General features: G+C 40.4%; 1 protein-coding gene across 2 annotated transcripts in view; it reads right to left on the bottom strand.

Moving 5' to 3' along the window:
* CAMK4 (calcium/calmodulin dependent protein kinase IV) overlaps positions 1-12,890 on the bottom strand; it is a 203,747-nt gene extending 190,857 nt beyond the window's left edge. Inside the window, exons 1-2 of one of the 2 annotated variants that reach the window (XM_033110760.1) lie at positions 11,560-12,890; positions 10,569-10,807 (exon numbers count right to left, since the gene is read on the bottom strand). In XM_033110760.1, coding sequence (XP_032966651.1) covers positions 10,569-10,729 — 161 coding nt within the window. In that variant the 5' untranslated portion in view covers positions 10,730-10,807; positions 11,560-12,890. Of the gene's footprint in view, positions 1-10,568; positions 10,823-11,559 lie in introns of those variants that run through there. The other variant, XM_033110758.1, reaches the window with a different exon arrangement.
* Between the last annotated feature and the right edge of the window lie 281 nt (positions 12,891-13,171).

Raw genomic sequence — 13,171 nt, 5'->3', positions numbered from 1 at the left:
GAATCATCATCTTCTATCTCCCACCTTGTGCCCTGTCTGGGGAATATTAAGCTTATGTGCCAGTTATGGAGCTAAGGGTTTGTACATACTTAAGTGATTTTATTTCATCATCATAGCAACCTTGGGGAGGATATACTACCATAATCTTCATTTTACAAATAAGACTGAGTGAAGTTCAGTGTTATGCCCAAAGGGACACAGCCATCAAGTAGCAATTTTATCTTGCCTGATTTCCTGCCAGCATCCTGTATCATCTCATTCAGTTCTTGTGATAGCCCCGGCCTTACTCAGCAATCTTCCTTTACACCCACCAACTCAACTGTCCAGAATGGCCTGCTTGCTGCCCCAGTCTTGAAGCAGTCCTGACTAGCTAGCTGCCTTCCCCAACTCTCCCTGTGCACTATGGCTTCCTTCCTGAGGCTCATTCCCCTCCACTACCTGCCAGCTCAAGCCGGGACCTACGCTCTGCTGCCCCCTCCTGGCCAGGGGCAGAACCTCAACTGCTCCCTAGGGCCTCAGCTCAGTCCTGACATTCCATTCCCTTAGTATCTCAAGATCTGAAAGAACTGTATTGGTTTGCTGTGGATTACCCTGATAATTTCCTCAGGTTTCGGTTTCACTAATGCGTCATGCATACACATGACAAGCTTTGTTTATTATGTTTTTAGTTTGCTTCCAGTTACAGGCTACACTCAGGAGAGCTTCTCAAGAGTTTACCTTGTTGAACATTTTTATTAGATTATGTGTTCACATTGAGGGAGAAAGAGGAGGAAGGATCCAGAGTCTTGTAGGAACTACTAAAAATGTTTCCACTCACACAAGAAATCTTTAGAGGCCTACTATGACTGAACATTCTAAGCCAGGCTGATTCACTGAATTACATATTTTGAATTTAGTCACATTTAACAACATACTCTTGTTTTCTCCTCATTGTCCTGACAGGGAGCTTTAAAAAATAGCTAAGATTCACTTTAATGAATAGATAGCAGTATACTTATATCCTGTCAAAGATCAAACTCGGACTGATTACTCGTCACAACTAAGAAACAAGTTTGTATGACCGTTACAGTCCTAAATGGAAGGTTGTCACTCACTAAGTTCAAATAGTCACTAACTACGTGTCCCTTCAAGAGCGTACAACAAGTAAGGCAGACCAAGACCAAGATAAAAAGTGCAATGAAAGGTAAAATGCAAGCAAAGGTCCCTATGAAACAGTCCACAGGACTTAAAGTAAGGAGAAATCATTCAAATGCTGCATCGTACGTAGCAATGAATGTCTGAACATAATTACAGATTTGTTATTCCCTACTCTTCTTTGTTCTGGTTTGTAATATTAGTCAAGTTCTATCTATAATCATGACATAAATCAAAGAAAGTGCACTTTTAACAAAGAATACTACCACAAACTGGTAGAGAAAACAGTTTAAGAACATGTTACATCCATTACCTTTGTAGCAGACCGTTCCAATCAGAGCATTGTTCAAGTCCAGCCCTTTTGATTTTTTAAGAAATATTTGTGTACCTGGTTGATTTTTCAACCATATCACCCTAAAGCATGCCTTAAGAAGTAATTAAGTGATGACAATGAATTTGTTAACAGGGCTCAACTCAACATCCTTGCCCTAATGCCCAGAACTCTTCAAGCACTGACTACTAGACACTTCAGATAAAAGCAGTCATCTGCCTAAGATAGAGTTGTCGAAATTTACCATGAAGTAAGTTAGTCATGTTAAAATTGAGGTTCTTGTAAAATAATATGAATTTTGAGTTCAACAACGAAGAAAAAGAAAATTCATTTAACCCTCTGCTGGATGAGCAAGCTGTGTTTCTTTTCTCGTTTTTGTTTTCTGTTTTGTGACTTTTTTGGTTACAATGGCAGTAAGCTCTTATCAAAACCTTTCATCAGGTTATCTTAAAATGCATAACAAGTGCACATATGTACCCACTTCCCCTTTGTGCACAGACACACCTCGCAGTATGATTTCTTTTTTGTTTGCATTTTGATCTACATATCTGCTTTTAAATCATTTTCATAACGTAGAATGTTATTTAAGTAAAGAAGCTTATTCAAGTGTCCACTTATAACTACCATTCTTTGATGCAGTAATCACCCAACAAGATGTTTCGAACACATGTTCCTCTCATTATGTATATTTATGTACCTATAAGGGCTATACATGTACTACTGAACCAACATGGAGTGTGCTTTTTAAAACAGTCAAAAACAAAAATTAAAAGCAAAACTTAGAAAAAAAAAAAGGTTCTCTACTACTTTCTTCTAACACTCCACTATATTATTACACACACCCTGGATGTGGACATTGAATTTTGGAGATCTCAGCTTTAGACAAAATATAAGTGACCGCTGTAGTTTATTGCTAAAATCTATTCAAAATTAAAAAAGAGCAATTTAGTTTTTCAAGAGATTGCTTATTTAAACTGAGTCTCAATTTAAGGATTGTAATTAGTCCATCTGAGATGTATGCATGGCATAGAGGAGGATTACTCAACATGCAGGTACTATATTAGAAAACAAAAATTAATTAAACTTTACTAGTTAGAGACTAATCTTTTATCAACAATTTTTTAGCATACTCTTTTGTAATTAATTTTGTAACTGTCATTTCAGATATAATAGAAGACTAATCAACATGAAACTATTTATTTATTTTATACAAAATAAATTACCCTCCAATAGTCTTTGTATGTGAACGCTGATCGTAATCACTTAAACACACTTCATGTAAAGCTTGTCCATTTTCAAACACATAAATGATGAACAGAGCTAGCTAACATGCTACATAGGTAAGAACTGTAACTGTTACAGTTTCAATAGACATACACAAAAGATAAGTAGATATTTAAAGGTTGTGCCCACCTTAAAAACTAATATCAGGTTGACATTTTCAAAGTGTAAGGGAGATTCAAGCCAGTTCCTTGAATAAATGAAGTCTTGAAATCATTTTAACCTGAAATTCTCATGTAACTGAGGAGAAATAGAATTTTAACTTGACTGATCCAGATGAGTGAGAATTCCACAAACTGCAGGCTAAGGGCTGCTTGTTTTTGTACACTGTGCAACCTAAGGATGGATTTGACACTAAAAAAATTTTTTTTTAATAAAATAATAAATAGAAAAAGAAAAAAGAAGAAAAATATCATACTTTGTGATGTAAAAATTATATGATGTTCAAATTTCACTGTCATAAATAAAGTTTTATTGGAATATAGCCCAGTGCGTTTTGTTTCTGTGTTGTCTATGGCTGTTTTCACTCAACCATCACAGAACTGGCAGTTGCCACAGACAGCATATGGCCCCCAAAGCCTAAAATGCTGTCTGTCCCTTTATGGGCTCTTCACCAGGTTTAGGTAACTGATCTCAGTCCCCTCAATTCCACACTTGCCCTTTCTTATCTCATCGTATCATCGTAGGCTGTAGGAGGGTTTTGTTTTTTTTTTTTCAACAGACATGGTAAGTACTGTCTTAGCCACCCCCCTGGTTTATGGGTTAATGGCAAGTTCTGAGTCCCACAACTTCAGCCCAAGATGCTTCTACAGTCACCTTTCACTCTCATAATGGTATTTTCTTTTATTTTCAATTGATATAGACACAATCATTTTTTTTACATGCTTTCTTTGATCTGACATCAACTCTTCTTCCTGACTTTATCTGCCATGACAACGTTCAGATTTTGTAATGTTTGCAAAATAAAATGTGTACCGTGCATTTTTCTGTCAGTTTTTGCCTTTTCTGAGAATGTACATTCCACCTGGTATGCCCTTCAGCAAAGCTCTTCCTGTTAAAATACTGCCAAACTTCAAGGTCCAACCCTCCCAAGAAGACACCTCAGTTCTCCCAGTTGAAATTATCACTACATCATAAAGACTGGGGTGGTTCTATTATCTCTATCTCATATTAGTTTTAGTTATTGATTTATCTCTTATTAAAATTATTGTTGATGACTTATTAGTAGTAAACTATACATTTGGAGGTCAGATAATATATTCATCACATTCATTCATACTCTAGCCCCATGCCCCACTACTCACACACACTATCAATATATATTGCCTAGTTCATACTTATTCAAAAGGTCAGGCAGGTAACAGGACTTTAGGTGGCACAAAGGTATGGAATTAAATAACAAGAAATCAAAAAATGAGATCATTATCTTGTCAATTATTTTTCAGTGGTTCTGATGACATCAAAAAGAAAACCTCAGTTTGTGCTACTGTGGTTTTAACCCTGCTAATCTTTGATAATCTCCCTTTTTAACAAAGAGGGGGCAATCCTCGGGTTTAGTGAGTCTTCTGCCATCAAATATTGCTAGCTACAATTTAATAAAAATGCTTTGGTTTTATTGCAATTTATTTTTACAATTTGGTTCTATTTATGGCATGAATACTGGTTTTCAATTTAGTAAAAATCAGTATTCTGGATAAGTAAATTTAGATGAACAAAAATGAGGTGACAAACAAAAATATTAAGCAAATTATAGTATAGATGGTATGCACATATGACAGCAATCTTGATGGCATTACATAGACATGGGAGAAACCTTTGGGTATAGCAGATATTCAATAAAGTCAAATAATTTTAATCCATCAACCTCCCCGTTAACCATCTACATAACAAAGGAAATCATGTAAAAGCCTAGCTTCAAGCTTCTGAGACTGCTTCTCAGCAGGAAAAGGGGCTGAGTGGGTGGGAGACATTTGACAATGTCTGGGGACATTTTTGGTTGTCACAACCTGGGGATAGGAGGACAGCTGCTACTGTCATCTAGTGGGTAGAGGCCAGGGACACAGCTAAACATCCTACAATGTGCAGGAGAGCCCCACAACGAAGAATTATCTGGTCGCTAATGTCTGTAGTGCCAGAGTTGAGAAACCCTTTCTCCTAGAGAAAAGACTACATAGACTATTCTTTGTCCATCATTATAAACCACCCTCTGTCCAGCAGAGCTCCTGCACTTATTTGATCTTTGACTCTAATAAGATTACTGAGGAAAGTCCCCCACCTACACCTTCACTATTTACATGCCTACACAAGTGTTGCCCTCCATTTAGCAATTCAAATTTTTTAAAATGAACTGTATTAAAGAGTCCATATCCTTTATGTGCTAATACTATGCTATCAATATTTAAATCTAACTTCCTAATTAAACCATTGTAGTTATGAAATTTTCAGGTGATCCTACATTATCAAATAGGGAAAAATAATTAAGGTAAAGATTAATGTAATTTGAGTACAACCTTGAATCTAGCTGCTATTGCTTTCCTGTAGTTACTCTTTGGCCTGAAGTACATGGTTCATTGATTCACTTAAATATATTTTGCAGAAAAGACCTAACCTTGAAATTTTAAAAATTCAATATTTTTATTAGATATGTTAGCCTCCCCAAAAGGGAGTCTAAAGAGAACTACCTTTTAAGCTAGTCACCACCCCCCCAAAATCATTATCATAAAATTAAAACAACTAGTAGTTGAAACAGTTTACTTGGCTACCACTCAGCACTTTATTCTCAAATGTATCAGTGCAAACATATAATCTACACATATGTCTGAGGGTAAAGTGTTTACAAGAAAGTTCTTTGAAGCTATTTTGTGGTTAGTGCTTTCTTTCTCTTTCTCTCTCTCTTTTTTTTTTCCAAGTAAAGTTCTCCAGCACAGTTTAGAAGCAGATGGCACCTGTGTCTTTTTTTTTTTTTTTTTTGGTCTTCAAATTAGGAGTTATTTTTACCCTTGCAATGGTATTTAAATATGGGAAAATAGTGTGTTCTTAAAATTATATCATAGCTTTCATTTAACTTTAAGGCTCTTTAAAATGAGTGTATTTCCAAGTTTAGCAATTAATATGTATTAACTTTAGTGGTTGGTATAGCTAGGGGGCATTTCATGCCTTCAAGTTCAGGTTGATTTGACTCCTAATTCTGACACGCTTGTGGTAAAATGATAGTGAAGGTGAAACTGCATCCCTTTCATTTCAGAGACACAAAGCACTCTGCCAACAGACAGGCAGCATTATTTTCAACACCTGCAAGCTACAGAGGTGGCAGTTATCAATACACCCACTGTGAAGAAAGGAAACCAACTGCTGAGTTAAATTAGGGTCACGGTCACACAAGTTTTAGGGAGAGAACAAACAAGTCACAGGACTTCCCTTTCCCTGGGGTCACCAGGACTGAGATCATCCCATCAGGACCAGCAGAGGCCACATCTCAAGGAAGAGGAAGGGAGCATGCCCACTGGGCCTGGCCCATTTCAGTATCATTCATTCACTCTCAAATCAGTTGTTAAGCAGCTGCTGAGTACTGAGCACTGGGCTAGGCGATGGTACACAATAGTGAACCAGCCAAATCCACGGACTGCCTTCCGGGAGCTTACAGTCAGTGTTCCCGAAAAGAGCCTGTGCCGCTCCAGTTTCTATTCTCCCACTTGCAATCCCCCCTTGCTCCTGAGTCAAGAAAGACTGGGGTGCACGGAGAACAAAAGAGATACCACACTTACATTTTTAATTCCTAGTCAGAGAAGAAAACCATACCGTGGGCAAAAGAGCTTAAGATACTTAAGTATAGTGTGAGTGGCAGGAGATCTGGAGACAGCAGTATATCCCCTGGATTGCCTGTGAGGCCTGAAACGATAGTGTGTGTGGGGGAAACCAAAGGCATGAGAAGTACTGGCTAAGGGGAAAAAGGAAAGGGAAAAGAAAGAATCTAATTCCACCAGCCAGGAGCACTGGTTAAAGCCTTTGTGTTAGAAAACGCATACTTTTCATGTCTCCTTACAGGAAGCATTTGCTGGCTATTACCTGGGGCCAGAATTATATGTTACCAAGTGAATTACACCACTGCTCAGGCATGTGAATTCCTCCCCTCTACAGTGAAGGTGTCGTGGTCCAGTCTCTCACTCCCCTTAGCCATTCCAGAGTACAGTGCACCCAGCAAATCTTGGGAAGACACCAGTTTTTTGAAAATGTTTGAAAGGGGAACCCCAATAATGACTTGGAGACAAAGCCAGGAAAATTTCTCTCTACAGAGCTCTGCAAATGGAGACAACTGTATGTTACCGATTGGTCTGCAGGGCATTTTTCAAAAGGACTCTGCCTCGTCCTTTAATCTGGCAGACAGCAATTTACGGCCTAAAACAGCACTTTTCAAACTGAGTCACAACCCATTAGCAGGATGTGAAATCACATGGATTCAGCCAATACTTTTTAATGAAACAGAATAAAACCAAACAGCATAAAATAAGAAAATTAGAGTACATTGTTGGTAATAAGAATAAACATTGCTTTGTGAAACTTGTTTCCATTTTAAATATACACACTGTATACACACATGTCTCACTACTAAATCTGTTTGGTTCCTAAGGAATCATACATGTAGTAAGGGGTCTTATATAATTATGCTTCAATGGGGTTGCCATAGAAATGCATTTTTAAAATTGTGGATCAGGTTTGTGGGATGATTGAAAGTCAATAGCGTAAAGAAACTGCAGTTAAGTGGAATGGAATTTTTTTAAAAAAAAAAAATTGATTCCAAAATAATTTAACACACCCTTTTTCTCTTGTCTTAATTATCTTTCATTTGGTTTCACTGAATTTGTGTGTGGGGAATACATCTAGTTTTGTCACAAACATTCTTTCAGTCTTGTACAATAGACAGAAACAAAGGTGGGAAATAATAGAAAACAGGACGTGGGTTTGGATGCACAGGGCTAAGTCTCCACCACAAAGCTGGCCACGCCAAATTTTGTCCCTCCTTTGCCAAACCCCTGGACAGAGTCTGGACCAGAGGCAGGCTCCCTTCTCCTTTGGAAAAGCCATTGAAATGCCAGCTTCTCAAATCACTGGGCAAAGAACCAACCACTCTCTAGGATATGGAGCCCTGAATAGAGAATCATGGCCAATTCATATTTCTACGTAGAACTGAATTTGTTGGTGTATCATAATTTTTGTAAACTTTTTGACAAACTCTCTAAATGAAGCAGTATTTTCAAATGTAAGTTTGGAAAAATGTAATCAGTTTGCCTGAGTCTCTTAAATAATCCTCCTCATCTCCACCCCCATCCTGACCAAAAACAAGCCATCACCTGTGCCCTGGTGTAAATGGCTACGTGTATGTAGATCAATGCTGCCGGCACCATCCAGGGGTTTCAAGCGGTTATAGCCTTGAGAATTTAGCCCCCTGAAATTCCCAAACAGCCTCAGGGTGTGTTGTCTTAATGGTTACATGTCCAATGTTCTTGAATTCATGAATCAGTAGCTTACAACATATAATTATAATATATAGTTACATTGTATATAATATAATAGAGGAATGACTCTTCACAAATTTACTTAATCCAGTGGGGATTGTCTACACCCTGGAACTAACCACAATGGCACACACAACACCTAGGGCATTGTTCTCTTAGTATCTTAATGACAGCTGTGTTACCAATGAGTTAAATGTTTCAGCCTTGGATTCAGGCAGATTTGGCCCCAGACAGAGTAAAGAAAATAAAGACCTGCAACCAATTGCTTCAAAGTCTCAACCAAAGTCTCAAGGGGCATGGAAAAGGAACAACTGCCATCTTATATACTGAGAACTTACTACAGAGAACTACTTAATACACGACTACTGAAAAACAGCAAAAGTAAGAATTTTAAGTTTTCACAAAGTACTTTAATTCTGTGATTTTTCAAGATAATCCAACAACTAGGTAGCAGAGTGAGAGTCTTAGTAATACTTAACTGATTTAATTTGTTGTCCAAATGTACTGCAAAATATAATACCAAGCTTTTTTTTTAAAAAAATTAACTTCAAATTCCTTAGGTTTTCCCTATGAAGTCTACCATCCCGTATATGTGTACACCTGGCAGTTTATTTTTTGTCTAACCACTTTCCCATCCCTCAAATTAAGTAAATTTCTTTAGTTTCCTGATGGTGAAGCTTATTCATAAAGATAACATGTTCTGATAAGTCAGAGCCAATTAGAAGTATCTGGGGTAAACGTTATTCAGAAAGCAATTGGGTTTGGTGGTGGGACAGTCCCTGTAGCATCATTAGGCACTTCCTCTACTAGGCGGCAGTTTCTAAAACAGCAAGTAAACAATTTTAAGTAGATCATCTCTTTAATCAGAAGTTTATACTGCTCTACTACAGCTCATCATACAATTATAGTAGGTTTCAAGCCTTAAGGTAAGAGACATTTCATTTTCAACATACTAGTGAATGCATACAACAGCAGACCTTCAGATGAACGCTGACAAACTTGATCGAATCAGGATGTTTATGTATACATTATTTAATGCTCAAATATTCTGGAATATTTTAAATAGCGACAAAGTACTAAATTTTCATTCAGAAGTTCTGCCTCTTATAGACCTTCTGTACTCCATGAACCATGAATAACAGTGACAAATTGGGGGTGAGCCTTACACCTTTCCACTAAATACTAAGTACAAATGTCCCGAATCCTGCACTGTGGTCTCCGGGGCTTAAAAAAGAAATTGGCTGTTAGCTAAACTCTTCCCAGCAAAAAGAGAATGGAAAGTGAAATTACAAAGTATTCAGTACAGAAGCTTTAACTTGTCAGCAGTTGAAATGACATCTTCAGATTCCCTATCATAAAGGGCCTGGATCTAAAATGAGTGTTGAAAATAACTCTCCTTACCTATGGATAACAGAAAGGAAAGAAGGTAAAGGAAGGGAAAGAAAAAAAAATTTTTTAATGGATAAAAATATGAGAACCTATGGCATCTTCACATGGCAAAACTCCTACCTGTTTGGATCTTCAAAGGAGGAATGAGGGACATTTCTGCAACCCCAGGGAGATGGCTTTTGGCATACATATTAATAATTTAAATAAATCACTCCAGCACATGAAAGAAGAGCAGCAAAACTCTTCTAATTACCGCTGCCTGGACCCCACGTGCTGTTTTTTCTTTAAAGCCACACTAGTTCATTATTCTGCCATCAACTCTTAAATGATTCATCCCCACCACCCCCCACCCCCTCACCCCAAGCAGACTCTGCAGGGAAGCTAGCACTTGAGTTTAGTTTCTAGTGCCGCTTGCTTTGCAGAGCTTGCTGTGGAGAAGGGGAAAGGATCTAATTTAATAATTTTGTCATGATCTGGAGGGGCATCCTCGGCTCCCACCCCTAAAATAAGTAGACAAACAAGACACTCTGGCAAGCTATAATTCTGAGCTAAGACACCAATTGGGAAAGCATGGCCCAGGTGAGGTGGGGGCTGTCACCCAAGGGAATTGGCAGCCAGCAAGGAGGAGCGAGGGTAGGAGAGAGCCCGGTTGCTGCTCACAGCTGCACCAGCCTGGGCGCGCTCCGGGGAAGACCCGACTCGCACGTGAATGGTGCTTAGTTCTCTCCCTGACACTAGGCAGGGAGAATCCAAGGGCAGGGAGGCCGGCTCCCTCATCCTCGAGAGCTGTCTGTTTCGCAGGCACAGCCCCCGGTGCGTGCCGCGGGCTTCCCCAGAAGCCCGAGTCCGCGCGCAGGGCTCCGGGCTCCACCAGATCCAGGGCGCCCCCGCACGCCCCAGCCCGCCGACCCCCGCCTTACCGTCCCAGCTCCGACTCCACCTCGAAGAAATCACTCAAAGCATCCCTGTTGGAGCCGTCGATCCAGTAATCCGGGACGAGGCTCCCGGCCGCCGGGGCCACACTGGCGGTGACCGAAGAGCAGGACGAGGCCGAGCATGAGGGCACCGTGACTTTGAGCATCTTCGCGGCGGGACTCCGGAAGCCGCTGCCGCTGTCGCCGTTGCTGCCGGAGCGAGAAGCCCCGCTGCCCGCCGCCGCCTGCAAACGCCGGAGCGAGAGGTGGTGCCCTTCACACACACGCACACGCCCACCGCCACCGCCTCCCCCGGCGCCCTCGCCGGCGTTCCGGCTGCGGCTCCCTTTCTGCACGCTCTGGAGGGAGGGTGGGCAGAGAAGGGGGAGAGGAACTGCGAGAGGGTGTGGAAGGAGAATCCGTATCACCGTCAGCCGGACTGAGATGAGGCGGAGGCACAGCGAAGAAGAGAGATTCCCTCCCCCTTTGCTCCTTCCCTCCCCACCTCCCCTCCTCCTTCAGCTGAGCCTTTCCAGCCCCCCTTCCTTTTTTCCTTTCTCCCTCCCTAGCAGTGGCTGCTGCGGTGCCGGCTAGGGCGGCTCCGGATGCAGGAGCTTGGGGAGGGCACAGGACCAGAGCATCATCCCACGCTCCCTCCCACGGGAGCCGGGAGCCTGGAAGGGATCGCACGCTGTGGGACGCTAGCTCGGTCCGGGAGTGGCGGGTGCTCAGCGCGCTCTAACAGCACATGGATCCGGGCGGCCCAGCAGGATGGTGAGAAAGGGACCTGGCTGTTGGCTTAACTCATCCCTCCTTGAGCGTGTCTTGGTGGCGAGTCCTTCCCACCTACCACCAGCTAACCAGCCATCTCTTGTTCGTCCCTCCAACAAAGCTTATATTTGTGGCTGTGGTTGTTGATCCCCCAAGGCTCCTGTGCCTGGACCCCGTGAAATCTGGAAGAAAGGAAAGCGCCTGTGTCCACGTTGACCCGACTCACCTTTGAGTGAAGTCTTCTGTTGGAAGAGATGCTGTTTTGCTGCTGCCTCCTTTGGCACTGTTGGAGCTCCCGAAAAGGCAGGTACTTGCTGTGGCAGGTACTCTCGTTCACTCCTCAGAAGGCTAGCAATAGAAGGGACCCAGAGAATTACAGATCTGGAAGGGACCTGTGGAAGCCAACTGGTTCAGCCCTCTGCCTTAAGGGCAAGCTCTGTCATCATTCATGTCAGAGAAGATTGCTACATTTAAAGCTCTGCCCTTTTTCCAAGCATATGTCCCAACACAAGCATTCTAATGCCTGTCCATCAACCTTTAGGCTATCATTCTAAGTATTGGTTAAATATATATTATTTTCTATTTCTACATTGAAGTTTTTCTTTTCAGATTTCAGTGCAGATGAATAGCAATTAGTCATTATATTCCGCAATAAATTTTTATCTATAAAGATAGTTATTACATCACATCTCATTTCTGGCTAAAATAACTCTAGGCACCGTATTTAATCTTACTTCACAGGTGTTACTTTTAGTCTTTTTTTCCCGACTTTTCTCCAACATGCACTAAACTCTTCTCAGTGCGACCCCATTCCTGATAACACCAGTAAACAAAGTCCAATATTTTTCTCTCATTTATTGATTTATTTCCTACATTTAAGAGCTTTTGTGCTACATTGATAAACTAACAACAACAACAAAATCTAATCGATTAGTGATAGAAATGTGATCCCTAGTTGATTGGAAATGAAAAATAAATACGAAAACTATTCCTCACATGTCATTTTATGAAGATGAGCACATGCTCAATTTACAAAGGGCCTAAAAATAGGAAGTATACGTAGATTCATATAAATTCAGTTAAATACTGAATTATTTGGTAAAAGACTAAAAATGCTCGCATGACTTCTTACATTTCAGAGAATGAATTCACTACTCTTCACATTAGAAAATCAAGTTCATTTTCTAAAGTAAATTCCAGTTTTCACTTAGTAAGTTTCGCTTGGCTTACACTGACCAGTGGTGGGATGGGCATAAAGTGTTGCTAGGCCATTTTTATTCACTCCTCTTTTAGGCTAGTCTTGAAGTGGCAGCACTGCATGTAGATACTTGTCTGTTGTGAGCAATTCTTTTACAACGTAAGTCCAAAGCAAGCATATTACATTGAAAGATATGGTAAGCCTCCTTTTATTCCTGCTACTTTAAGAAACAATAGCTAGAGAAATACCAGAAGTGATTGTAGAGTTGATATTTACTTTCAGAATTAGTTTAGTCATTTGACACCTATGCTTTCATAACTGACTTTTGTAAAAGTGCTGTTAACTGAAGTTTAAAAAGAGGGATTTTGGGGCGGCCGGATGGCCTAGTTGGTTAGAGCACAAGCTCTTAACAACGAGGTTGCCAGTTTGATTCCCACATGGGCCAATGAACTACGCCCTTGACAACTAGATTGAAAACAATGACTTGACTTGGAGCTGAGCTGTGCCCTCCACAACTAGATTGAAAAAAACAACGACTTGGCATCCTGGAAAAACACACTGTTTCCCCAATACTCCCCAATAAAATAAAAAATAATAAATAAATAAATAAATAAATAAATAAATAAATAAACTTATTTAT

The sequence above is a fragment of the Rhinolophus ferrumequinum genome, chromosome 7 (assembly GCF_004115265.2).
Source record: "Rhinolophus ferrumequinum isolate MPI-CBG mRhiFer1 chromosome 7, mRhiFer1_v1.p, whole genome shotgun sequence".
Taxonomy (NCBI): Eukaryota; Metazoa; Chordata; class Mammalia; order Chiroptera; family Rhinolophidae; genus Rhinolophus; species Rhinolophus ferrumequinum.
Note: the sequence above shows the minus strand (reverse complement) of the source record. Positions and strands in the feature narration are given on the sequence as shown.